Below are 26,329 nucleotides of genomic sequence, written 5' to 3'. Positions count from 1 at the left end.
CAATTTATAAAATGATTGTTTTAACAAATTAAAAACTGAAAAATTCAAGTTACTGTAATGAAGCGCTTTTTAATTCAAAAATTGTCCCTTATTACAAATAGGTATAAAATTATTTTTAACTAAAAATTATTCGATATAACTTAAAACAAAATGAAAAATTTCAAATGAACGGGAATGTTATGAAAATAGGATCGTCTAATTATGTATCATTCATATTGGAAGATTGAACAAAATCAAATTTAAATAACTAAATTAAAATAATCTGTAAACAACTTCAAATAATGTAAAAAAAGTTTTAAAAAAAGGGGGTTGCAATTTTTTCCCCTGAAGTATGAATACATTTCTTTGTCTTTTACAACATATAATATTTTACCAAGTAAAATTCACACAATTTGAAGTACTAAAACATTTAAAGATGCATAATGACATGATAATAGATGTTTGAGGTAATTATTTGTTTATAGCATTTCACGACTATCACAAACGTCATAAAAGAACAGTTCATCAAGCAACGCGAATTTAAAAAAATCCAAATTTTAAAAAAAATAATAAAAAAACAGGAAAAGCACAATCAAAATTTTTCCATTTTCGTTTCAATTGTCACCAGATTATAATGAAGTATGGAGGCATTTTTTTTTTTTAAGATTGATTTCTGCTCAAAAATCTAATCTTAAAATCTTCTGGTCTTAGTGATAATGCAAAATGTGAGTTAAAGGTGGGTTTATAACCTTCGGGAAAAGCAGCATTAAACCTTTGCAAAATTGTCGCAAAATAGAGAAAAATCTCCATGTAAGCCATGGTTTCTCCTGGACAGGATCTTTTACCTGAAAGTTTATAGAAAAAATTATAATACTGTATAACATTAAATGAACTATAATTTCAAAAACTACGCAATGGTTTTTCTAAACATTTTTCATAATATATTTTGCTGCCAATACCTTGAAAAGTAGATATTTTCACAATTTTTTTTCTGAATTCGTAAAATCTCAAAATTAAAATAGTTTTAACACACATCTTGTAAGGTGCTTAAATACTTTGTCAATTTTTTTAATTATTAAAAGAATATTTCGTAGAATCATGGAAATTATTGAATTGGTTTTTCGAAAAGCATTTAAAAATAAAATTAATAAACTTACCCATGGAAAAAGGCATGTAGTTCGGAGGCTTAACAACAGATTTTCCATCTTCTGATATAAATCTTTCTGGTTTAAAGCTGTTAGGATCTTCCCAATATCTAGTATCATGATGAACGGCCCAAAAATTAGCCAAAATAGCAGTATTACGAGGTATGAAATAATCTTTCAGAGTAGCATCCACTGTAGTGCTATAAATAAATAAAATAAAAAAATTTGATCTGAAACATACGTTTACCCTAAATAATGAAACTAAAAAACCCACCTAGATACCAAATAGAGAACTCAAATAAAATTATATAGGTTTTCTGATTTGCTGAAAAACGCTTTCTCAAAATTGAGAAAAAAATTTCAAAACAGTTCCGAAACAAGTAATAGTGAGAAATGATTGTTGTCTGCAGGCGGAATTCGAACCAAAGATCTCCAGGATCATTGTAGGGTGCTTTAAACACCATAGCAACACTCTCCAGTCCAGGAGAGTAGGGAAGTTTTATAGACTGACACATCATGGATATACTTATTGTCAAATTCTATGGTACAATGAGCTACAATTTGGAAAATATGGTTCCAATAATTTAGTCAGAATATTTGTAATTTTAATTTCATTTTTTTGCTTATTTCGCTACATCTTAAAAACTTTTAAGCGAGTCGAATGTATGTTATGATGCATCATTGCGACTAGCAATATATTAAGCTTCCTAACTCTCTCGGGTCTGGGGTGTACAACTATTGTGGTTAGAGCATCCTAATACGAGCCCAGAGGTTCTTCTTTCTAAATCCTCCTACCAGTCAACGTACATCTCTCACATATTTGTCCCTCTACACAATTTGCTGGAAAATGAGTAGGGGAGAGTCGGGTAGCACCGTCCACTTAAGGAATATTGCTTATATTTCTGTACAATATTGAGTAATAATCAATATTTTTGTATGTTTCTATTGTTTTTCCATCCAATTAAATAATGCAAAAAGAATAAACCAAAAAAAGAATACTTTAACTTAAAAAAATAGAAATTAAAAAAAAACATGTTTTTCAGCTCTTTTCAAAATGTGTCGGGTAGCCCCGCCCAGTTACAAAAATTAGGTTTTTTGACTGTTTTTTCAGGTGTAAATGAAAGTGACCAATGTATTGACAATAGATAAACCTCATTTATCATTTTTATCACAAAATTATTTTATTTATTACATATTTATATACTTTTAGTGAATTCTATCATTTAATAACAATAATTTAATAACAACAATATTTGTTGTTAAAAATGCATATAACATTCAAATTTGAAGCAATAAAATAATAAATCTTTGCAACCGTACATTTATCGACGAAATAAAATTGGGCGGTGATACCCGACATTCATGTGAGCGGTGCTACCCGAAATCCAATTTTTTTGTAAATTTGTAATTACTCGAACATTTTTTCACGTATAAACTTCTTTCTTCGTGCAAATTAAACTTAAGACTACATACTTTAATGCTGTATGTATAGAAAAAATTTTTTTGGTATTAAAATGAAGTTTAATCGAAACATTCAACCAATTTTTCTTAATTTCATGACTACTGTATTCAACATATTTTCAAAACTATGGTTTACCATGTTAACAGCTGCGTAAATACTTGAAATTTTGAAAATAATCTTCTTTTAATATAACAATTAATGTCCGATGGCTCATTGACTTGAAAAAATATTCTATACATATGAAATTGACTGTGGGTGGGGCTACCCGAATCTCCCCTATATCTTGTTTCAATTTTTAATACGTGGGACTTCAAATGACACTATTATGTGTTTCAGAGCTATTTTACAAATTTTATCTCAATTTTAAGAAATGCAGTCGCACAGTATAGTTTCAGTTGTGTGTTTCAATTGTAGTTTCGATTATAATTTCAACAGTATTGTTTCACAGTGCATTTTCTAAATTTTCATATTGTATCAAAATTTATTAAATAAATAACGTAAGTTAAAATTTTAAGTTCTGAGCCTGGATCTTAAGCAACAAATTATTTAAAAAAGAAAAATTCTTATAAAACATTAAATAATAGATTAAATACCACTTTAAAAATAATTGAGCGTAGATAAATTCTTCATAATTATGGAATGGTATAAAATCAACAGTATTATTTGTATGAAAAGTGTCCTGAAACTGAGTACAGTTCAAAAAATAAGTATTATAATGAACAATTAGCGAAAAAAGCGATAAACGATATATTTTTAGTGAAAGCTATTGTAATTTTTGTCCAAGTTTTAAAATTAGTTACAAAAGTTGTTATAATATCAATGAGGAGTCCTTATAAAGTTTGTTTCGAAATTTAAAGATTGTTCCGTATTTAGTTCAATCGTTGAAGTGTGGAAAAGATTGTGTCTCAAAGGCAGCAAAGTATATTTCGTGAAAATTTAATTTAAAACTGAAAGACTAAATTCCTTCTTCTTAATATATAATGAAAAGTACATTTTACTACACACATAGAAGAAGCACGTTCTGTTAATTTGTATAAAAATTTTAAGAAAGCTATTGTTTGAAAAATTTTAAAAATACAGATACTTACTAATGTAAGAAGTTCAATGGAGCAATTGTTATAAAACGTAAGACTTCTAAGATGGTTGCATGTGTGAATGGCATTGATTTCTGATCCAATAATTCTGCCATCCTATCAGGTCCTATGACATCCATTATTTCTTTCTGCACCTTTTTCTGAAGTTGTGGATAAGCTGCCATGATGTAGACACACCACAAAACAGAAGTAAACACTGTTTCGCTTCCAGCTCCAAACATATCAGAAGCACTATCAGCTAGCGTATTTTCTGTCAGAAAATTAAAAATTAATATTTTTTTTTATAAATGAAATCAGAAATTTAAAACTGATATTAAAGAAGACCTCTGCTTTGGATGCTTAAGATTATGCTTGCATTGGAAAATACATTTATGGAAGGAACAATAAAAAACATTTGTGTTTATACTCTTAAATATTTGTACTTATTCTTAACAAGACACTTTTCGGGCAGTGGTTGAAGATTTTAATTGACTAAATGGCAAATCTTAACTTTTTGGGGGCTTTTCAATTCATTTTTTCTGATTTACTTAAAAATTAACTTACATAGAACCTTTTCGGCCTGCGTTTGAAGTTTTTGATAAATTAAATGTTAATCTTTAGCTTGTAAGAAAACCCTTTTTCATAATGTGCCTGGAAACTACATCATAAATACTCATGGAGTTTAAATTGTGTATAATTAATTGAATATGTATAAATCAAAGTACAAAAAGAATAAACATCAGACCCTCTAAAACAAAAACATTAGTTAAAATTTAAAAAAGATTTATTCCAATCAACAGGGAGTCAGTGAAAAATGAACAGTCTCTTTCTCATTCATTTGAAATTAACCTTGTATTTAAATACCACTCATGAAAAATGTCTCAAAATTGCTATACAATAGAATAGTAGCCATGTAGAAACAAAAAAATTTTGAAATATTTACATTCGTTTTCAAAGCAAAAAAAATCATTCCTCAAAAAAAGTCATTTTTCCTAAATTATTTGAGTATTTATAAACATATTAAAATTCCTACCATTAAATGTTGTTTTAGGATCCTTGTCCTTCCGGGATTTCATCTCGATTAGATATCTATCTACGTAATCTCGGATGTTTTCAGGATCAAGAGTTTTTTTATGTTCTTCTATCATCTTACTGTTTAAAACACAAAAATAATGTATTTTTTCTGATTTTAAAAATATTCCAAATTATAGAAATTTGAAAGTTCATCCCTTGTTCATTTAATATCATCTAAAATACAATTATACTGAAACATACTGAAGACAAATATTCTGGCAAAGTTACTGTACTGTATGGAAATAACATTTCTGGCAAAAAAACCATAATTGCATATATTTATATGTTACCGTTAAAGTATGAAATCCGTTATTTTATAGAATACCTAGTTATTCTATGAAATAACTGATCGTGTCCGTTAAAGTGTAAAACTCTCTTGTATTTCATGGTTTAACTAGTTATTTCATGGAATAACGATCTGCAGCCCCGTTAAAGTGTAAAATGATCTATATCATATATCTCGCACGACAAATACATTTACCTTCCATCCCTACTGCATTTATAAACTATTATGAATGTTTTTGTTTTAGAAATAATGTTCTTTGTAATTCCAAGTGTCATTTTAGTAACCCTTGTTGCAGCAAGTGATTTTATGGTACGTTTCCATAAAAACCATTTACACGCTGCATAAAATAGATAAATTGCTTCTTTTTCATTTTAATTGTCCATCATTAGTTTATTTATAGAATACCTAGTTATTTCATTTTAGATAAATTGTTTATTTTACACTTTAACTGTCTCTCATTAGTTAATTTATAGAATACCTAGTTATTTCATAGAATAACTAGTTAAAGTGTCAAATTAATAACATATTACACACTTTAACGGACACGATCAGTTATTTCATGGAATAACTAGGTATTATATATATATATATATATATATATATATATATATATATATATATATATATATATATATATATATATATATATATATATATATATATATATATATATATATATATATATATATATATATATATATATATATATATATATATATATATATATATATATATATATATATATATATATATATATATATTAAAACATAAAGTTCAAAATTCTGATAAACAAACTTTTATATGAACAGTAACTTTTATGTAATATTGAAAATAGTGTAATGAAACCGTATATCTTCCAAAATAACAAAGTAAAATCTTATAGTACTCGAATTAAAATTGCATAATACTAAAAATATATAAAACTAAAATTCCGTAGTACCTAAGTAAAAGGAAATAATACGCGAAGATCACATTATTTATATGTTCCTAGCATGACTTGGTTTCTAAAAATCCTCTTTAAAAAAATTATCTCAGCTTTTCAAGATCTGTAAAGCGTTTCAAAGCATTCAATTATAAAACGACGCAACATTATATAGCTCTTAACTATGAGCAACCAAACTTAATTTTAGTTATTAAGTCCTATTCAATAAGATGGCGGATCTATGGAAAGGATGATGTGATCCAGTTAAAAAGCTGACTTTTCGAATGTATACTGGCAACCGGAAAAGGAGAAGACAAAACATAAAGATGGATAGATTCTGAGGAAAAAGATTTTAAAAACCATGGGCATCAATAGACGGAGAAACCTAGCATATGATCGTGCCAGATGAGAACGACTACTTGGTATGGCTCTGGTATGTACTGGACTCCCACGGAAGAAGTTCTTTCCTTTTCGGTCTTTCCTTTGTAATACTTTTGTACTTGTAAATTTACCAAAAGCCAATTTATTAACTGAATTAGCAACATATTTTCTATAATAGAGATCCAATCCTTTATGAATCGTCATGATTAATTAAGTCTTTTATTTAACGGAAATGTTTCGAATATTGTTTTAAGCTAAATTTAAAAGAATAAAACATTATCCACGGTATTTTTACTACTTAGTTTAAAATATATCCGATAATAAAGTATTAAGTTTGCCCTATATATAAATTAAACTCACCGGAAAAGCTTATGACTGCTTTTAAAGCCATTAGCAACAATTTGGTATTTAGAGTCTTTGGAAAAATAAAGGTGCTTCATCCAAGGAAAGAGGTGCAAAAAGCCGAGTTCCTGGATATGTTTGTTGATATCTTCTGCATTCTTGTCTAGCAGCTTTCTGTCGGGATGGTCATAATCATGCCGGACACCAAACACCAAAGCTGTAATGTTGTTAGACATGCTTGGAGCTAAAGGCTCTTTGAGGTCCATTGGTTTCCCACCATGGGATTTCACGACTTCTATAAAGGCATTTATTTCATCCTGGATATGATTGAACAAAGAATTCCATTAATATTAACGGTAAATTTCAAATTAATAAGTAACAGAGTTTTAAAAATATGAAAGTTGAAAAGTTGCAATCTATTTAATAGCCGATCATGGACCATTGTTTAAGTTTCTTATTTTCGTAAACTCTATGTTTTTTTTTTAAATTTATTTTTGGAAAATCTTTGAGAAATCATTTGACATAACTGTACTCTTAAAAAAAAAAGTGGAAATTAAAGAAGTGGAAATTAAAGACAAGCTGTATAATATCAGTAATTTTCATATTCCATTTAATTTTGCACAACTGGTTGTGCAAAATTACTTACAATTAGACTAGTAAAAATGTACTTTCATTTTTGTTTCAACTGATAGAAAGCAATTTTCTAATAGCTAAAAAACTCTTTCAACATAAACTGCTCAAAAAACGAAAATATTTTTTAAATATATAAGTGCAAGAAATCATAAAATATTAAGTTTCCTTTCAAGAAATATAAATTCCAGATTTGTCTTGAAAAAATTTGGCAGGAAACTCTGCACTGAAATTATAAAATGCTCTAGATTGTTCTGATTCTGATCAACTATGACCTTGTATTTTACGTGTTTCTAAAGATACGACGGTAACTTACTGATACGGATAACGGCGGTAACGTGCGGATAAAGATACGGAGTAAATAAAAATGATGAAATTATGTGCAAAAATGAAATTAGGATTATTAAAATTATTTTTAACACCCCCATCAGCTTCTGCTCCTTCACGAGAAAAGAAGCTTCTTAAATAACGTTAGAGAAACATTAAACCATCAAAAATAAGCGAAGGTGTATCTGGGAAAAGACAAATCAGGGAATGAGCGTAATAATAAATGAGAAAACCAGAGCAGATTTGCGTAATCAGTAAATTTTGTTAAATTACGCATTTAAAATTTGACATAGTGATAGTTTGAAACACGATTAAGTTTACTGTCGACATAAGAACATTCTATACCAGGGCTGTCCAACTGCAAAGAGCCCACGGGCCAGAATTCCGGTCACTGATCACCTGGCGGGCCACAGTTTGAAAAAGTTGAACAATAACCTCTTACCTCTTATACAATAACAATTAATAGTTGAATTATTAATTATAAAACAATGGAACAGAAGGATTATAAAACAATTTGCTTACATTTTAATGGGAAAACTGAGACCGATCAGCCTGAATAAGAAGTTGGCGTGCCGCCAGTTGGATGGCCCTGCTCTATACCAAATCACTTGAATGGGGTGCACGAAAATGACCTTACTCTTATAATTCTCATTAATGCAATTAAAATTGATTGCAGATGATTCTTTTACTTAAGAAATAATATCCAAGACTTCAAATAGATTACAGTTCTATTTAATCATAAATGAGTGTCGCTGAGAGATTATATATTTCAGCAATTATTTATCCTTGTTTGTTAAAGCATGCTAACTCAATCAATGAGGGTAGTTCTTGAGGCATGCAGAAATAACATCACCGAATTATATATTTAAATGCTATTTGAAAGCACGTGTTTATTATAAATTGCCTATAGCCACGCTTTTGAAACATGTTTCGCTATAGCATTCCTTTTGGTGACAAAGTATATTACCTACAATTAACATTTCCTTAGATGAGATGAAACTCTAAAACGTATAAAGGCTAATTTCAAAATGTGAAGTCACAGGGAAGTATCTAATATAAATAATTCTCTTACGTGGCTCCCAAATTTTGGCTGCATTTCTTTTCCGCCGGTGGCAACGTTTGCTTTGTTTTGTTTACGTTACTATTTCTCTTACACGGCGAATCGACCAGTGATCGCCGCTAAAAATGTCACATGCCAAATCTAGCTGAGGTGGCTCAACATATAGCGCTTTTAAAAACGGAAACTGAAATAACCAGAGAGCATCAGCCGCGGCAATCTCATACTATTAAGCTAGGCAGAAATGAGTAGTCTTTGTCGATGGATCTCTATTTTAGTATTTTGTCGAAAGCGCTTTTTTCACGAATTTATTCATTACGAATTTATTTGACGATTTTTGATTTATATCACGAATTATACCATAGCACATTTCTAATAGGTTTAACGAATTACATGTCATTTATTTGAATTCAAATTTATTTTAATGACTTAGTATTTACTGAAAAGATGTAATTTTTTAAAAAAAAAAGTTTTTATATGGATTTGAATGATTGTTTTGAATTCTTAGAATTTGTGCATTTGCAATATACCTAAGTTAGTAGCGAGTGAAGCGAGCTTGGTCTGCGAAGCAAACCATATAAGATTGCGTAGCAATTTTCGGGGGTTGGCAAGCGTTAGCGATCAGGGGGCGCAGCCCACTAGTAAAAAATAATTATAAAAAATGAGGAAATTGTATACTAAGTGCCAATTCCGCAACATAATTTGTTACAAAGTTAAAAAAGAAATTGATTAGCACCGTGATGCTAAGACCGCTAAAAATGATTTCAAAAATGTCCCTTTAAATATTATCTTCGAGAAATTAAATTATTGTCACAAATCTTGACTTTTCGAGTTAATATTGCAAAATCTTTGTGTAATCAGATGGATAATTACTCATCTAAAATGTGTTTTAATAAATATAGTAATATTAAGTTACCGTTAAAGGCAAAAAAAAATTTACTTTCTAATTTCTAGTTCAGCAGAGAAAGTAATAAAATGACTAGAATGACTGTCCGGCTACCACAAGAACGTCTTCCGACACCATACTGATTTGCTATTGGTTACTATGTTTACGAAGATAATTAACTCGAAATAGGGGCGTGGAGTTAATCATTTTGCATTGGTTTAGGGTGGAGAAAGTCGTGTCACTTCTTTCATTCTCTTAAGTTAAAAATGTTTTTGCTCTTGTTTTTAAACTCAGAATTTCTATCGAGAGGAGTTCTCATGATAACTAGACAGTACTTGTCTCAGATAATTGAATATTGTTTATGTAGGTCACTTAATCAGCAATGTGCATTTTATTTTATTTATTATGCAACATCGTATTAAACATCTAGTATACTATAAATCAATTTTGGTACTTTGAAGTTGGCATACAAACTTTTACATGATCTTCTATTTTTGATTTTCCTAATCCCAAATCCTTCATAGATTGCACAACAAACTTTCTCTGTTCCTGCCACACATGAATAGGACTTGTGAAGAATGGACCTTAATTTTTTTAAAAAACAACATAGTATTTAGTATTTTAGAGTATTTAATATAATTTATCGTTTCTTAATAATAATCACCATCCTTGTTATTTATTTTAGAAACCTTCTAGAAAATAAAGTGAAAAAAAATTTAACACCAATATTAATATTTAAGCAAAAATAATTCCAAAGACAAATGAAAGTTTGGTCAAAACTACCAGAATATTGTATTTATGGCTCTTTGAGAACGCCAAAAATTTTGGTCATTTTTACCAGCGCACTCTTTGTAATGTTTTTGGTAAAATTAACAATAAAATATAGTTTTATAATGTGTGATAAGGCCGACCAGTCTGTGTAGGGGGCAGGGAACTGTCCTTGCATCAGAAAGGTTCTGGGTTCGAATCCCGGGCAAGGCATGGATGTTTCTTTCCCTCCTGTGTTCTATGTCCTTTCTCCTTTGTGTGTGAATGTGTGAATGTGACCCGCCCTATAAACGGGTTGTGGTAGTGTGACGTGGGCGACGCTGTTCCACCGCCGTGGCTTCGCCACAGGTGCCCACTGGGTAACGAAAAGAGAATTAGCAGTTCTGGCACTTTCTGTGGCCAATGGACAATAGCTCCAAGTGCCCGCCATTTAAAAAAAAAAATAAATAATGTGTGATAAAATTTGGTAAATGTGGTCAAATTTTGTAATTTTATAATTATACCTTAGACCATGGCATAAAAACTATTTCAGTTAAATTTATTTTTCGGTTTTGTATTTTTTGCTAAAAGTGTGGTAATAAGAACCATAATTTTAAAAACCAGAATTTCCTGTAAAAAGTTACCATATGAACGGAAAAATTACCAGATGAATCGCTTAACTACCGTATATAATTTTTTAAGCAGAATTATGTTGTTTTTTTTTCAACAGTGTAATTACCAAACAGCACAATAATTTTACCAGAATTTTGCTTTTTCCGTATTGGAATTACACATTTTACTACTGAAAAAAAAAAAACAATACTAAAACTTAAGCATATCTTAAAAAGTCAGTTTATTGGTTATGGAGGATCTGCAATTTCAAGACCAAAGGCACGTTGAAGGCAATGTGGCCACTTTCACTTTCCAGACAAGTTGGAACATCCGCTATCGAAATAACGAGCAAAAAACATCAAACATGTTGCATTTGCCAACTTGCTTGTGTAGGGGTTAGGGAACAGCCCTTGCAACAAAAAGGTTCCGGGTTCGAATCTCGGACAAGGCATGGATGTCCTCTGAAAGAGTGGCCAACAAATCTGCCCTTAGATCCCTGTATGATGCCCAAGTGGGTTTATTCATTGGGGAAAAAAATTTTGCAATATCGGAACAAACAGAAAGAAGGGGAACTGTGGTTAATTGAAGCAACTTCAAGTTTTATCAGACAATTAAACTGGTTTTTTATGATATTCAGAATCCTTTCTTCTTATAGTGTCTTGACTGATTTTGATTGCTTTTCTGATTTTCTCCAGAATAGATATTAATTTGCACCCCGTAATGTACTTTATTTTTGACAAGGATTCTAAAAATATATATCAAGGGCTGTGATTAGGGAACACTCAATCTATCTCCCAACAATATGTTTGTTTAGCATTATTGTGCAAATTTATATTTACTTTCTTTCTTAAAAGGTGTTAATGGACCGTATGGTGGCCGATTGAGGAATTCTGGTTTTAACAAGGCTTCTTTTATGGCATCAGCACTATTTAATATAACCCATCTTTCGGTGCCCATACTAATACTGAAAAAAAATTTGAAACATGAATTGTAAACATAAATTACATATTTAGTTGATTATTCAAATGTTTTATTAATATGCTTTGAATATTTTGAAATGTAACGTCTATTGACTTTTGCGGAATAAAAATATAACTAACAGTCCTCTAAAATATTTTTACGCTATAAATGATCTCAGCAAATTAACATAAATTTATATTAATAAATTTGAAAAATCAAGTAAATTATTTTGTTTCGTGTTATAAGAATAGGATATTCTATAAACATGAAACAAGTCGGACATTTCTGAAAATTTTGTAAAAAGAAAATAAAGATTTTTACATGAACATTTTTTCTTGAAATAAAATTATAATGAAAGTGATTGCAACAAGAAGACAATCACTTGCATGAGTCTTTTAAAATTGAAAGAACTATTCAAGAAAAGTCAAACTTTATTTCAAATGTTTTATTAATATGCTATGAATATTTTGACATGTAACGTCTATTGAATTTTGTGGAATAAAAATATAACTTACAGTCCTTTAAAATGCTTTACGCTATAAATAATCTCAGCAAATTAGCATAAATTTATATCAATAAATTTTAAAAATCATGTAAATTATTTTGTTTCATGTTATAGGATATTTTAAAAACATAAAACAAGTTGGACATTTCTGAAAATTTTGTAAAAAGAAAATAACATTTTTTACATGACCATTTTTGTTCTGAAATAAAATTATAATGAAAGTGATTGTAACAAGAATAATTATAGCTTTTAGAGTGTGAAATGCAAATTTTACATGCAAGATTATACATCAAAATTTCAATTAAGGAGAAATTCTGTCCACAGCGTGCTGACAGATGTAAGCAACTGCGGATAAACCTAACATTTTAAAAGACTCATAAAAGATAAATGTTAAAGATTTAAAATAAAATTTGACATTTATTCAGTATAAAGTATTATTCAGCATTTATTCAGTATTTGACATTTATTCATAAATAAGTGCATTTTATTAATGCAATAATAATAAATATATTTACTAATCGAAATAATGCATTTTCTAATAGCAAAAAAATAGATTGGTTTCGGAAAAGTCTACTTTCCTTAAAGTTTCTCTTTCCTACAATCTTAAAACAATTATTTAAGAAAAAAATGTTATTTTAATTCTTCATCAGATGGTGAAAAACTATATTTGTATCGAAACAAAAATGCTGAATAAAACTTAGCCATATTTGTTCGTTGTTTTGAATTATGCTGAAACTGATGAGATCATTTTCATGTTCGTTTTAATTTTACAGCAATATTCCTAAAAAAAACTACAAAAGATAAGTACAAAAAATTTGTTTTAAATATTTCAGTTATTTTACTTCAATTTTATATAGAAAATTCGAAAACTTTTTTTTAATTGTTTTAAATGCATCCGTAAATTACCACTGAAATTTATAATCACATTGTTAATTATGGGTAAAGTAAACTAAGTAAGCTAAGCATCATATTATTAAAGTATACTAAGCATCACTGCTGTCAATAATAATTTGAAATTTTTTTATAATCCTCTGATGCATATATTTAACTATTGAAGTTATAACATTGAAGCATATAATTTTCAGTTATATAACATTAAGAAATACCATTTTTGAAATTTTTAAACTTAAATTTTTTTCCCAAATGTTTCATGGAATTGTCGCAAGCATTTTAGTAAACTAATAATTTTATACAACAGATCAAAGTTATCAAAAAAGTACATTAAAAATATAGTTATAGCATTGAAAAGAAATAAGAATTAGCTTTAAAAAAATCTTATGTAATAAATTTTCTTCGATGTAATTTGTCACAGTTGAAAAAGTACTGTTGGTTGAGCATTAAATATTTTAAGAAGTTTTAACTAACTTAAGAAGTATTACTTTAAATCAAGGATTGCTTTTTGAAAAGTTTTTTTAATGTTTCATTATCTGAAATCAAAAAATTTTCAAAAAAATTAAAAAAGTATTTATAAATTTAAAAAAAAATTTTTTTTTTAAATTTATTTTTTTGAAAAAAATATCCTTATTTTTAATAACATCAGATTTATTTTCTATGTTTTTTTTTTATCATTTTCCTTATCAATGCGAATTATTCATATTGTTTTAAGAAATACAAAACTAATTACATTTAAGAACAATTAATGTCTTATCAATATCGTAAATTATATATTTTAATTATGCTATGCCTTATGGACAATGGTTGCAAAGGCATACGTCTTATTTTTCATTATTTATAAAATATATTTTTCAATAAAATTTACAGAAAGATTACTAAATATCGCGCGTAATATTTCTACGATTATTATAATTTACTTTTTATTACATATTCCAGGTAAAAAAAATTCAAAAAATTCCTTTCATAAAGTGATAGTTTGCCTTACAAAAATAGTTTAAAGATACATATATTTTTCGAATGTAATTATGATACGATACAGTGGTTCAATAAAATAATGATGCTCTCATTTATTTTGTTGCTGTAACACATTTATATAAAAGCGACAAAAAAATACTACATTGTGCTAGGAATTTAATAATTTTGTTATCCCAAAAAAAACCTTTTTACGTCGATGACAATTTATAAATGTAAACTGAACTAATATTCTAACATATATATAATTGGGTATAATATGAAAAAAACACAACTACTTCGATTTAGTAGGAACAACATATGACGCAATGCTAAACGAATGGAATTTAGTTGTTGTTTATTTAGTTATTGTTATTAGTAGTTGTTGTTATTTGTTTTAGTTGTTGTTGTTTATTTAGTTGTATTTAGTTTCAATAACTTTTCTTTATAATGCAATAAAATCTGGCGAGCAGCTATTTAAACGATCGAACACTTCGTTTGTTTATTTGTGGCTTGAAGTTAGGCTCGCAGAAAATGCCGTTCATGGGTTAAATTTAGTAGGAACAACACAACCTGTGACGTAGGCTATATTATACCCAATTGAAAAAGAGAATAGATATTATTAAGTTACTGCTATGAAAGCTGTGAGCAACTGTAGATAAGTTAAACATATAAAAAATTGTGTCAAAACATTCATTTTGAGTACAAAGTAAAAAGAATAAATTTTTTCTTCATCCGTAATTTTAAATCGTGAGTAAAATATCTAAGTACAATTAAGCAAAAAACAACGCGAATCAAGTACAAATGAAAGTGCATAAATTTTTACTTTATTCACATTATTTTTTGCTTTAGTCTATATATCACAGAGAATACCCTATCCTTTGTTGGATATTCTAGTGTAAACACAACTTAGATACATATATGCTATAAAATTGACTTAAGGTAGCAATATAATAGCTCTAATAATATTTTAACAATGCAAAATAAAATATATATAAAAACTTTTTTGCAGTATTAATTTATCATAACTAAATGAGTAAAATATATAAGTATTTCATTAACCTGAATATGTCTCCATACTGTTTACTAATTTCAATAAACTTTAAATACGGCTTTTCCGTCAAAAATGGCGCATATCCAAATAAGGGTAATCCATAGGGTCCAGGTGGATATTTCTTGCCGTGTCTTCTAATAGCTGTGGTTATTAAATATACAACAGCGAGAACGATAACACCAATTATAATTTCACTCTTCAGGCCTAAATCTCCCGAGAGAATCTGTTTCAACATTTTCAAACTAAATAATCACCATTAAACAATTATTTTAAAATACTGAATTGAGCGAAGATATATCTATAACATATTAATAAGCAAGATGCAGTTATTGAAATTATCTTTTTTTCCCCACTCAATATATACACATTCGTTAGAGAATATGATGAACTATCTGCATTTTTTTTTTGCATGTTTTATCTCAGTTAAGTTGATTGTAATACTTATCGTAAAACCTTAAAGGCCTTGTTATTTCTACTTCACTCTAAGAAGAAGTTTCAAATGACCTTGAAGTCTGTCATCGTAATAAGTGATGCTCAAATTTTAGATTGCATCAGATAGGGTCAGTAAAAAACTCTTTAATGACCGAGCCGTATTTTTTAAACAATATTTTGCATTCTAATCTTAAAGTTTGTAAGTAAAAAAATAAAAAATGAAAACGTGTTGGGGGTGAAAAGTCAAACGTAAAAAAAAAAATAATAATAACAACAAGTACATAATAATAACATAACATAAACAATAAAACAAAAAAAATTGAGAAATTGTTGGAAAGGAGTCTATAAATTTGCTTTTTAGAAAATATTTCTAAGCGAATAAACACTTAATAATTCGCAATTAACATAGCAAAATTAATGCACACGCTTAAATACAAATAAAAGAAAAGATTATGACTAACAACCAAAAGCGCAATACATGCTGCCATTTATTAAAATAGTAATAACGCCACTTATTAAAAAATTACATCTCTTAAATAAATTTTGTGTAAAGAAATGCAAATAAAAATAAAAAAAATAGTGTAAATTAAAAACAAAAATAAAAAAATAATAAATGAAAACGCTGGGGACGAAAAGTTAAATGTGAAAGAACTAGATAAACCATGAATTTTTTTAAATTTAATCGAAAAATTATAGCAAAAATTTCTATAAATCAAAAAAGTATCGATAACTTTGCTTGGTTTCAAGTATTTCTAAGTGTATAAACATTTAATAATTCGTAATTAATATAGCAAAAAGAAAACACGCGTTTAAATACAAAAAATTTAAAAAAAATAGATTATGACTGACAACCAATTGTGCAATATATGCTCCATTTATTAAAATATCAATGACGCAACTTATTAAAAAAACTAAAAAGTTTATTTCTATGAGCTTACAATATATTTTTAGAATCGTCCTCAAAAATGGTGGTAGTCTTTAATAAGTTTATTGATGAGTATATCATAGATTTTAGCATGATATTTTGTTTATTACTAATAGATGTAATAAAATAAACGAAAACAATTATCGAAATATTAAATACTTCTTTTCATTGAAAAATATGAAAACTATGCAAAAGTTTGAAATGCAATTTAAAATGTCAAGGGAGTCAAAATATTAAAATTAAGAAACATTCCATAAAAAAGTATTCTTGTAATTGTATTTTCGGACTTATTAATTGAATAAAATATTTTTATTGAAGTGAAATATTATTACAGTTTAAATATACACTGAGTGGCCAAATTATTATGACCATCTCAGAGTTTTATGCAAATGAGTTATTGCGTCACAGCCTTGCCGCTAGAGGGCAAGATAACTATAACACGGGAATGCTGGACAAGTGAGTCATCAGTTATACTGTGTTTCTTGCTCAGATATGGGAAAGAAAAGTGATTTGACTGAATTTCAACGTGGAATGATTGTGGGTGCGAGATGTGTCGGAACGAGCATCAGCAAAACGGCTGCACTTGTGAAGTGTTCTAGAGTAGCAGTTGTTAATGTGTACAAAGAATGGACAATCAAGCAAAAAACCGGATCTCAATGTCAGACTTGTGGTCGTCACAGGGTACTGAATGCTCGATCAGAGAGAAGGCTGCCAGGGATGTGCAGCGCAACAGGAGAGCAACAGTGCGACAAATTGCAAGTGATCTTAATCAAGGAGCAACTGTTGAACGTCTCTGAACGTACTGTTCGACGCACATTGCGCCGTATAGGGTATGGAAGCAGACGACTGAAGGGGTGGTCATAATAATTTGGCCACTCAGTGTATATTTTTTTACCTTTATATATCCTCAATTAAAGATATTAATAAAAGACTTTAGCAGTTCCTTTAAAAAAATAAACAACGTTTAAAATTGTATCTTTTAGTGAGTATTTTTTATCTTAAGGATTTCTTTAAGGATTTTAAAATAGAAATTTAGTTGTTATATTAATAGATAAAAAGATTGTAGATTGAAGATTGTATATAGATAAAAGGTTGATCTCAGATTGTTGACAGATATAACTAGTCCTCTTAGTGTCTCATCTAATTTTAATCGTAAATATTAAGTTAAGAAATATTGAAAAAATATATTAAAAAATCATAAGTTCCTCTACTGTCGCTGTTTTTGAGTGTTCAATTTTAAGTTACATTTATATTGCTGTGCTGAAACTATCAAACTCAGAAACTTGAAATTTCGAAGGTATGAAAGAGAATGTGCTAGAAGTACGATGGAATTAAAGGAACCACATTCGATATTGGTTCAAGAATTATCAACTGTTAAGCTTAAAAAATAATACGCGTCCTATTTTGAAAGCTACAGAAATGCAACTAGAGTTGAAACTGAAGTCCTGAAAGGACCATCTTTGTTTATGAACTTTACACGAAATGTTTTCTTAATTCCAATTTATTCGGAAGTTATTACACGTTTAAAGAAACTGAGAAAACGCAGTTTTCAAGAGTCTGGTCGTAGACACGCGCAGAACATACGTTCTTGAATAGGCAATGCTAAATCTCTCCAATCTCCTCCACACCCTTTCCTCTTGAATATTTCTAAAATCGAGAGTTCTGTACAGGGGTGTTTTTTAAGGGAACATATTTTATGAGTAATCCTTATTCACAGAATGAAAGAGTAATTTTGCAGCATGCAGAAACTAGTCCCTTTTTTTTGCTTCATCGTTATATTTTTCTTTCAAAAGCTATTTCTGTTTTGATAAGTTGTTGGCTTCATAGTTTTAGACATCTCAGAAGTATTTTATCTCCAATGCCCTTTTATCCTTTCGTCAATTTAGGCATTTACAGGGCAGATTTGTTGGCCACTATTTCAGGGACACCATATCAGGGCCCAGTGACGTAGCGAGCTTAACTCGCACTCGGGGCACATTACCCTTTTAGCGCCCCCCATTCGAAAACCATATAATATTATATGTAAAATATACTCGCAAATTAATAAATAAATAAAGTAAAATAAATAAAGTCATAGACTCAAGCTAGGCTTTAAATTTGAGACAAAAAATGTACAGGGTAACAAAAAAATATAGGGATCATTTTTGAATGTTTTTATTTCCAAAATTTATCACATAAATTCAGCGATGCTTCTCAATATGTCGACCTCCGGCATAATAGATTCGTCTACAACGCTTCGGTCATGATTTTAAAGCCCGCAAAATGATTTCCTGGGGGATTTTCTTCATCTCTTCTCTAATAACTCTTTGAAGGCCTCTCAATGTAGAGATTCTTCGCTTATTCAGTTTGTTTTTCAGATGTCCCCATAGGAAATAGTTGCATGGTGCAGCATCAGGACTGTTTGGAATCCATTGTTCTGGTCTCAGGAATTGCACTTGCTGATCTGTTAGGAATTTCTGGGTGACCTTCGATGCATGCGATGGGGCAGAGTCCTGATGGAACACAGCATCACCATTAGGGTACAATCTGCAGTAATCATCCTTAAGAAAGGGCTTTAATATCTTCTGTATGTAATACTCAGTATTTATTTTGGACCCAGGTTTCACAAACCGAGGTATGGTCACACCATGAGCGGATATGCCCATCCAAACCATTACGCTTTTGGGATGAGGCACCGTGGCTGATGGTGTCAAGTCTCGCCTGTTCTGCCCACGGCTAAGATATTGAACTTTAGATTTAGCATTGGTATCAGATAGATAGATTCAAGCTTCATCAGTTGTAATGAACTTTCGCCATCTGTCCTTACGGAGAAGCTTGTAGAGGGGCCATGAACGTTGCCTCCTAATCTGCACCGATCTCTCACTTAAATGATGACATTTAGGTTTTTTATGGTATTTTTTCTTCAGCTTTTGTTTTAGTTGATAGATTACAACTTGCTGACTCACGTTAAGAGCTTTAGCCATGCTTGCCTGTGTTGGTGGATCAGGTTTTGATGTCATCTTATCAAGCTTCTGCAAATCTGATTTCTTCAATTTGCTTGGCCGTCCACTTCTTTTTGGTTTTGCATTATTTTGCATCGATTCGAGTTTTGAATTCTTGATGCGACTGATATGGCTGAGTGAAATCGCAATACCTTTCTTTTTAAAATGGGTTTGTATAATCCTGTGGCCCCATCGAAGTTCTAAAAAGGCTTATACTTGACCAATTAGCTTTTTGTCAAATTTCTTCAAAGGCATTTTTGTGACTTTATGAAATAGTATTGCAATTGAAAGTCTAATAGCAGAGCTTTAGATCGGTATGCTATATATGTAAAAAGGTTTTAACACTTTAGTGGTAGATAACCACAAAAGTGATCCCCATACTTTTTTTGTTACCCTGTAGTTGAGAGAACAAGACTAGATTTTGAAATGTATATGATCATCTAGAATTAGTTCAAAAGATACTTATTATTAATTTTACATATTTATAAAGAAATATTTTAAAAACACACAGTTTTAAAACAATAAAAAAGTAAATATTTATTATCTCTAAGGAGATACATATATTTAATAATCATCTGATTACAATACATTAATAAAACTAATTACTATGTCTAAATTTTCCGTGCTTTTGATGAAGCAAATGTATCAATAATATCATCAAAATTGATCATTTAAAATTTTTCTCTTTCCACACTTAAAAATGCTAGGTCACTTAGGCAATCTGTCAAAATTAATTTTAATTTGCTGAATGAACGTTCGCAGCTAGCAATTGATGCTGAGATAGTCAGGAGTATTTGAAGTGCCGCTCTCAGATTTGGAAAAACATCTTCTCCATTCGAGATTGATTATAAAAGTAAGAAATTCTAATGGAGTTTTAGGTTCATTTTCTTTTCTACTGCGGAGTAACATTTTGCTGTCACATATTTTGATAAAAAGTTCTATTACATTGAAATCTGTTTTATAAAATTCACCCAAATTTTTAAATTTTTTTTCCAAGGTCGTTATCAAAATATCCTTGTTTAATAAATTTTCAACGTCTAGTAGAAATCCAAAGTTGAAATTAAGGTCACTTAATCGTGTACACATTTCTTGCCAATTCTCCAGGCACGTATTGTTGTATCCATATCCCATTCTTCCCAAAGAGACTCCGCTTTTTCTATTGCTTCTTTACAGAGCTTGTCTCAAATTTCGGCTAGTTCAGTCGCTAATGATTCAAGATCATAGAACACTTCTCTAAAATTCATTCTAGCATCTTGCAATCTGAGCTGCACACGATCAATCCTTAAGATTTCATACCAGAAATGAACTAAAGTTATAAAACTAAAGGTTAGTATATTTTGCAACAGAATTGTAGCTTCACTTCTGTTGTCACTTGTAGTGGTAGTGTGCTCTGCTAATCTTTCTAATAATTCTTTTATTTTCTCTAGCCAGAGATGATAAGGCTAACCGCTTGTATTCTGGCGCTCCATCGCGTTTCAGATGTGTGACCTGCCATCACGGCAGCATTATCGTAACATTGTGATCTGCAGTTAATGAAATTCATCGTAATTTAATTTCTCTAAAATTGTATTTTCGATCGAGGCTGCATCTTTAGCATGTATTTCAATAAAACTCAAAAAAGAGTTTCTTTGATGGAAACTTTTTTATTGATAAAATCAGCATCTACATACCTAGCGACTTGGGACATTTGTTCTCGATGAGAGATATCAGAAGTTGAATCAAACAAAAGTCCATAATATTTATTTCTTTTGATATCGTTTATTAGTTGATTTCGAACTGTAGATGCCAGAAGATGAATGAATTCATTTTGAATCTGTGGTGGCAAATATGAGAACAAAAAATTTTTCCGTTAACAAATTTTTTCATACTCTATTCACTTAATAATGGAATCGTCGAGTAGATGTAGTAAGTAATCTTATTTGATTTATTACTTACCAAGAATGCCTTGAACTTGAAAGGTAGTAACATAGTGAAATATACAATATAATTTATGCTAGCGTTAAACTTATATATAACATTTAATATTTAATAACATTTCATTTTTATTCTAAGCAGAGCGCGATGACAAGGAAGCAAAACTGAAAAATACACGCCCAAAATAACTTAAAAGTTACTATTTCGGGTATTTCACTAATTTATCGCGGGCTTCCACAACCTGTCGCAAATGTCATGGATATTGTCAGGGTCACGTGATGTAATAACACGCATTTTCTGATGTTGCGAGCTAAAAGCTTGATATTATAGATATGATTTTTTTTTTTTGTTTTGGTTTTTTGAACGATGGATGGGAAAGAATAATAAAATGGTGAATTAGTTTTTGTAGAATTTTGCGTTATTTCTTTTGTAAAAGGTTACGACTGACAAATGCGCGGGGAAACCCCAATGGATTTCAAAATAAAAGATTGGTAGTTGTTTGTTCTATGAATTTCAAGTTGTTTGATGGAAGATAGTGAGTTATTTAGATTGTCTTGAAATTGGTTTAGGAAGTGGCATTTTTTTTTGTAAGAAGGTGCAGTTTAGAAAGTAGTAGGTGAAAAATGGCATTTTTAGGAAGAGCTTTAAAAGTAGATTTGAAGTGTTTGGCGGAAGAGTTAGGAGAAACGGCAACGGAAGACATGAGAGTTACCGAATTAAAGAAGATTATATTGGCAAGTACGGAGTACGAAGAGGAGTTTGTGAAGGAATTATTAAAAAGAATAGTTAGTGGAAGAGAAGAAATAAAGCGCCAACAAAAAGAAGATGAAATTAGGCGACAAGAATATGAAATTAAGCAACAGGAAAGGGAAGACGAATTAAAGCGGCGAGAACAGGAAAGGGAAGATGAATTAAAGAGGCGAGAACAGGAAAGGGAAGGTGAATTAAAGCGGCGAGAACAGGAAAGGGAAGATGAATTAAAGCGGCAAGAAAAGGAATATGAATTGGAGAGGTTGAAGATAGAAGCTTCATTGGTACATACTGGTACTATAGGAGAGACGAGCAGCTCTCGAAATGAAGAAACAAGAGAACATGTACCTGGTGGATTGCAAAAATTAATGCGTACTTTTGATCCAAAAGAAGGTGATATAAGTTTTTATCTAATATTGTTTGAAAGACAAGCACGAAGAGTCCATATAAAAGAAGAAGATTGGGTAACGCATCTTGTTGGATTATTGCCTCTAGAAATGGCGAATTTAATTGCAAGGGAGCCTGAAGAAAAAGCAAATGATTATAAACATGTAAAATGTATGTTATTGAAAAGGTTTAAATTGAGCCCAGAAGCATTTAAAATAAAGTTTAAGAGACATTGTAAAGCGGCTGAGAGCACTTGGCGAGATTTTGGATTTGAATTGGCGAACTATTTTAACGAATGGGTTTCGGGACTAAAAATTAATGATTTCGACAGCCTGAAACAACTTGTCATTGTCGAACAGATAAAAGAACGAGTACCTGGAGACATACAAAATCATTTTATTGATGAGTGGAGTAGAATTTGCTCAGTTGACACACTTGCTGAGAAGCTAGATGAGTACGAGAATGCAAGGAAATATAACCAAACTACTAAATTCATTGCTTCTCAACCATATAGGAACTTATACCGGGAAAAACCAAACATGGTTAGTAGAAGATATCATACATTTGGTGAAGGATATAAACATGAGCATAACAACCATGGCAGAATTGATAAGCGGAGTTCTTCCCAAAATCCAGTCACATGTTTTAATTGTGGACGAGTAGGACACTTGGCACGATTTTGTCGAGATAATAAAGAGAGGAGAAGAAACATTGAAGGCAAAGTGGCCGAGGTTCAAGTATCGGAAGGGCAAGTATCCGAAGTTAAGGTACTCAGAAATGGAAATATCGAAAGCAAAGTAGTCACTGCAAGATTTAACGGTGAAGTCATGATAGGAAACAAAAAATGTAAAGGCGTTCAACCAAAAATAGCTGCCCTTAAGAAAGTTAGAATTTCATATAATGGAAATGAATACGAAGCTGTGGTAGATTCTGGTGCACAAATAAGTGTATTTAAAAACGATATAGTGGGTAAGGAAGTGGATTACAAAGGGCATATAATATTAAAACCTGCGTTTGGCGAAAGTCTAAAAGCTGAATTAAAAGAAGTGGAAATCGCTTTGGTAACGGAAGGATATATTACGCCTATAATTAAAACGATGATAGCAGCCGTCAATGGGTTAAATGCTGACATTTTGTTGGATGCTGAAACTTATGAGGCATTATTAGAACAAAAAAGAGTATACAATCCCAGTTTTACTGCTGCTATGAAGCTAAGATCAGATTCCCGAAAGGAGCAGTTATATATGAGTGCAAGTGACGGAGAAGAGCAGCAGGAGCCAACAGTAGGTGAATGCGGTGATAAAGAGAATGGAAATGAAACCGAACGATTCAAGATACAACAACGAAGTTGCGATACTCTCCAAGAAGCATGGAAATTGGGGAAGCAAAATAAAGGAGGGTATGTGATACAAAATAATATACTATGCCATGAAGAGCTGTTGGACGGGAATAGAATACAACAATTAGTAATTCCCGAAATTAGAAAAGGTAAAATACTAGAAATTGCCCACGAGTCAGTATTCGGAGCACATCTAGGAGCTCGTAAAACAATTCAAAGAATTAAATTTTCCTTTTATTGGCCAGGGATGGTCAAGGAAATTAAAGCTTATTGTAGCTCATGTCATGGGTGCCAAGGTAGAAGAGTTGTTCGTTCAGTAGACAAAATTCCGATAACACCTGTGTCACGTCCTGAACTTCCATTCCAAGTGGTGAACGTAGATCTAATTGGTCCTCTAGATCCAGTATCAGCACAAGGACATAAATATATCCTTTGTTTGATGGACCAACATTCAAGATGGCCTGAAGCAGTCCCGCTCAAATCGTTAACGGCAAGGAATACATGTGAAGCACTGCTCGAAATATTCTGTAGGACAGGAATTCCAGAAGTAATCGTGGTGGATAATGCGACAAATTTTACGGCAAGTTTAACGCAAGAGTTTTTGAAGGTTTTAGGAGCTTGTCCGCGATTTTCAACGCCATACCATCCGGAAGGGAACGGATTGATTGAAAGATGGAACCAAACTTTCAAAAATATGCTACATCACATTATTAGAGAAGTAGGAAGAAATTGGCATCGACACATACCATTTGTACTATGGGCTTATCGAGAAGTTCCAAATGCAACTACAGGAGTACCACCTTTTCTGCTAATGTACGGGAGAGAACCGAAAGGCCCGTTATCTATATTGAAGTCAATTTGGGCCGGAGATATGTTTTTACCTTTGAATATGAAAGGATCAGCGGAGGAATATTTAAAAGAGTTAAAAGGAAAATTAGAAATAGCAACCGAAAAGGCAAGGTTAACAAGTGATGTGCAACAAAGTAATTATGCCAAATATTACAATAGAAGGAAAAAATACCGGGAATTTGCGCCAGGAGATCAAGTACTTGTGCTAATGCATGATTCATCCAATTCATTATATGCCAGATGGATAGGTCCAGTAAAGGTAATTAGAAGAGTGAAACCGAATTCGTATTATTTGCAAATGCCTGAAGGAAATTTAAGATTATTGCATGTTAACAAAATGAGAGAATACAAAGCGAGAATTCAAACAGTTGGAGTTGTCTATGATATTGATGATGAATTTGGTGAAATATACGAAACACCAACTCTTCCTACAGATGTGGAAAGCTATGAAGCATTGAAAGGATTAAATTTGGATTACTTACCCAAAATGCAACAAAATCAATTGAAAGATCTTTTACATAGACGCAAAACGTTGTTTTCGGGGAAGATAAGGATAGCTAAAGTTGGGAAACATGCGATAAAGCTGAAGGCTGAGGAGGATACGATGAAACCAAAAACGTATAAGATACCAGAAAACTTAAAGGGGAAAGTGGATGCACAGATCAATGAATTGCTAGCGTTAGGACTGATTGAACCGGTGGTAAGTGAGATAGCACACCCGGTAGTATGTGTTCATAAGAAAGACGGAACAATCAGGTTATGCATTGATTTCAGAAGTTTGAATGCTCTTACCGTTCCGGATGCATATCCAATGCAAAATATGATGGAGTTGAATTTCTTAGTAGGAAAGAAGAAATTCATTACTGTGCTAGATATGTTGAAGGGATATTGGGCTATACCGATGGAGAACGGCAGCAAACACCTCACAGCATTCCGAACTCACCGAGGCCAGTACCAATGGAATGTATTACCCTTTGGATTAAGAAATGCTGCTGCAACCTACCAAAGAGCTATGTCTAAAGTGGTTCAGTCCATGTCTGATTTCACTTGTGCTTATATCGATGATTTAGCAGTATTTTCTGATACGTGGGAGGAACATTTGATTCATCTTGAAGAAGTTTTTAAGAGATTGGAATATTTTAATTTCTCCGTGAACTTGAGAAAGTGCGAATTTGCTAGACAAAAGGTTAAATACTTAGGACATATTATTGGTTCAGGTAAACATGCTCCTGACAAAGAACGAATAAGAGTAATACAGAAATTAGAGGCACCCAAAACCAAAAAACAACTGAGAAGTGCTTTGGGATTATGCAACTTTTACAGGCAGTATATTCCAAACTTCGCAAAGATTGCTCTTCCACTAACAGAGCTTACTAAAAAGAAAGTTCCTAATGAGATTCCTTGGAGCGAAGAAGCTGAGAAGGCATTCAAGGAATTGAAGACGTCGCTATGTAAGATCGCAGAG

At 30.8% G+C, this 26,329-nt stretch overlaps 1 protein-coding gene across 1 annotated transcript; it reads right to left on the bottom strand.

Annotated features, from left to right (window-relative positions):
* Positions 1–273: 273 nt before the first annotated feature.
* Positions 274–15,856, bottom strand: LOC107449031 (cytochrome P450 2J6). Its single transcript, XM_016064429.5, has 8 exons — positions 15,296–15,856; positions 11,763–11,887; positions 10,039–10,148; positions 6,683–6,981; positions 4,693–4,811; positions 3,675–3,930; positions 1,137–1,324; positions 274–824 (listed from the first exon to the last, which is right to left on the bottom strand). Exons 1-8 carry the CDS (start codon positions 15,520–15,522, stop codon positions 640–642), a joined length of 1,509 nt encoding a protein of 502 aa, XP_015919915.1. The 5' UTR covers positions 15,523–15,856; the 3' UTR covers positions 274–639.
* Between the last annotated feature and the right edge of the window lie 10,473 nt (positions 15,857–26,329).

Source organism: Parasteatoda tepidariorum, chromosome 4 (assembly GCF_982258835.1).
Source record: "Parasteatoda tepidariorum strain Cologne lab strain chromosome 4, Ptep-v5.0, whole genome shotgun sequence".
Taxonomy (NCBI): Eukaryota; Metazoa; Arthropoda; class Arachnida; order Araneae; family Theridiidae; genus Parasteatoda; species Parasteatoda tepidariorum.
Note: the sequence above shows the minus strand (reverse complement) of the source record. Positions and strands in the feature narration are given on the sequence as shown.

What these genes read in the sequence shown, in the direction of transcription:
- LOC107449031 (XM_016064429.5), bottom strand. Translation starts at nt 15,522, where the DNA reads ATGTTGAAACAGATTCTCTCGGGAGATTTAGGCCTGAAGAGTGAAATT. An exon ending in CAGTATGGAGACATATTCAG is followed by an intron (nt 11,888 to 15,295) that starts GTTAATGAAATA and finishes ATTTTTTTTCAG; the next exon opens with TATTAGTATGGGCACCGAAA. An exon ending in AGCAGTCATAAGCTTTTCCG is followed by an intron (nt 4,812 to 6,682) that starts GTGAGTTTAATT and finishes TGTTTTAAACAG; the next exon opens with TAAGATGATAGAAGAACATA.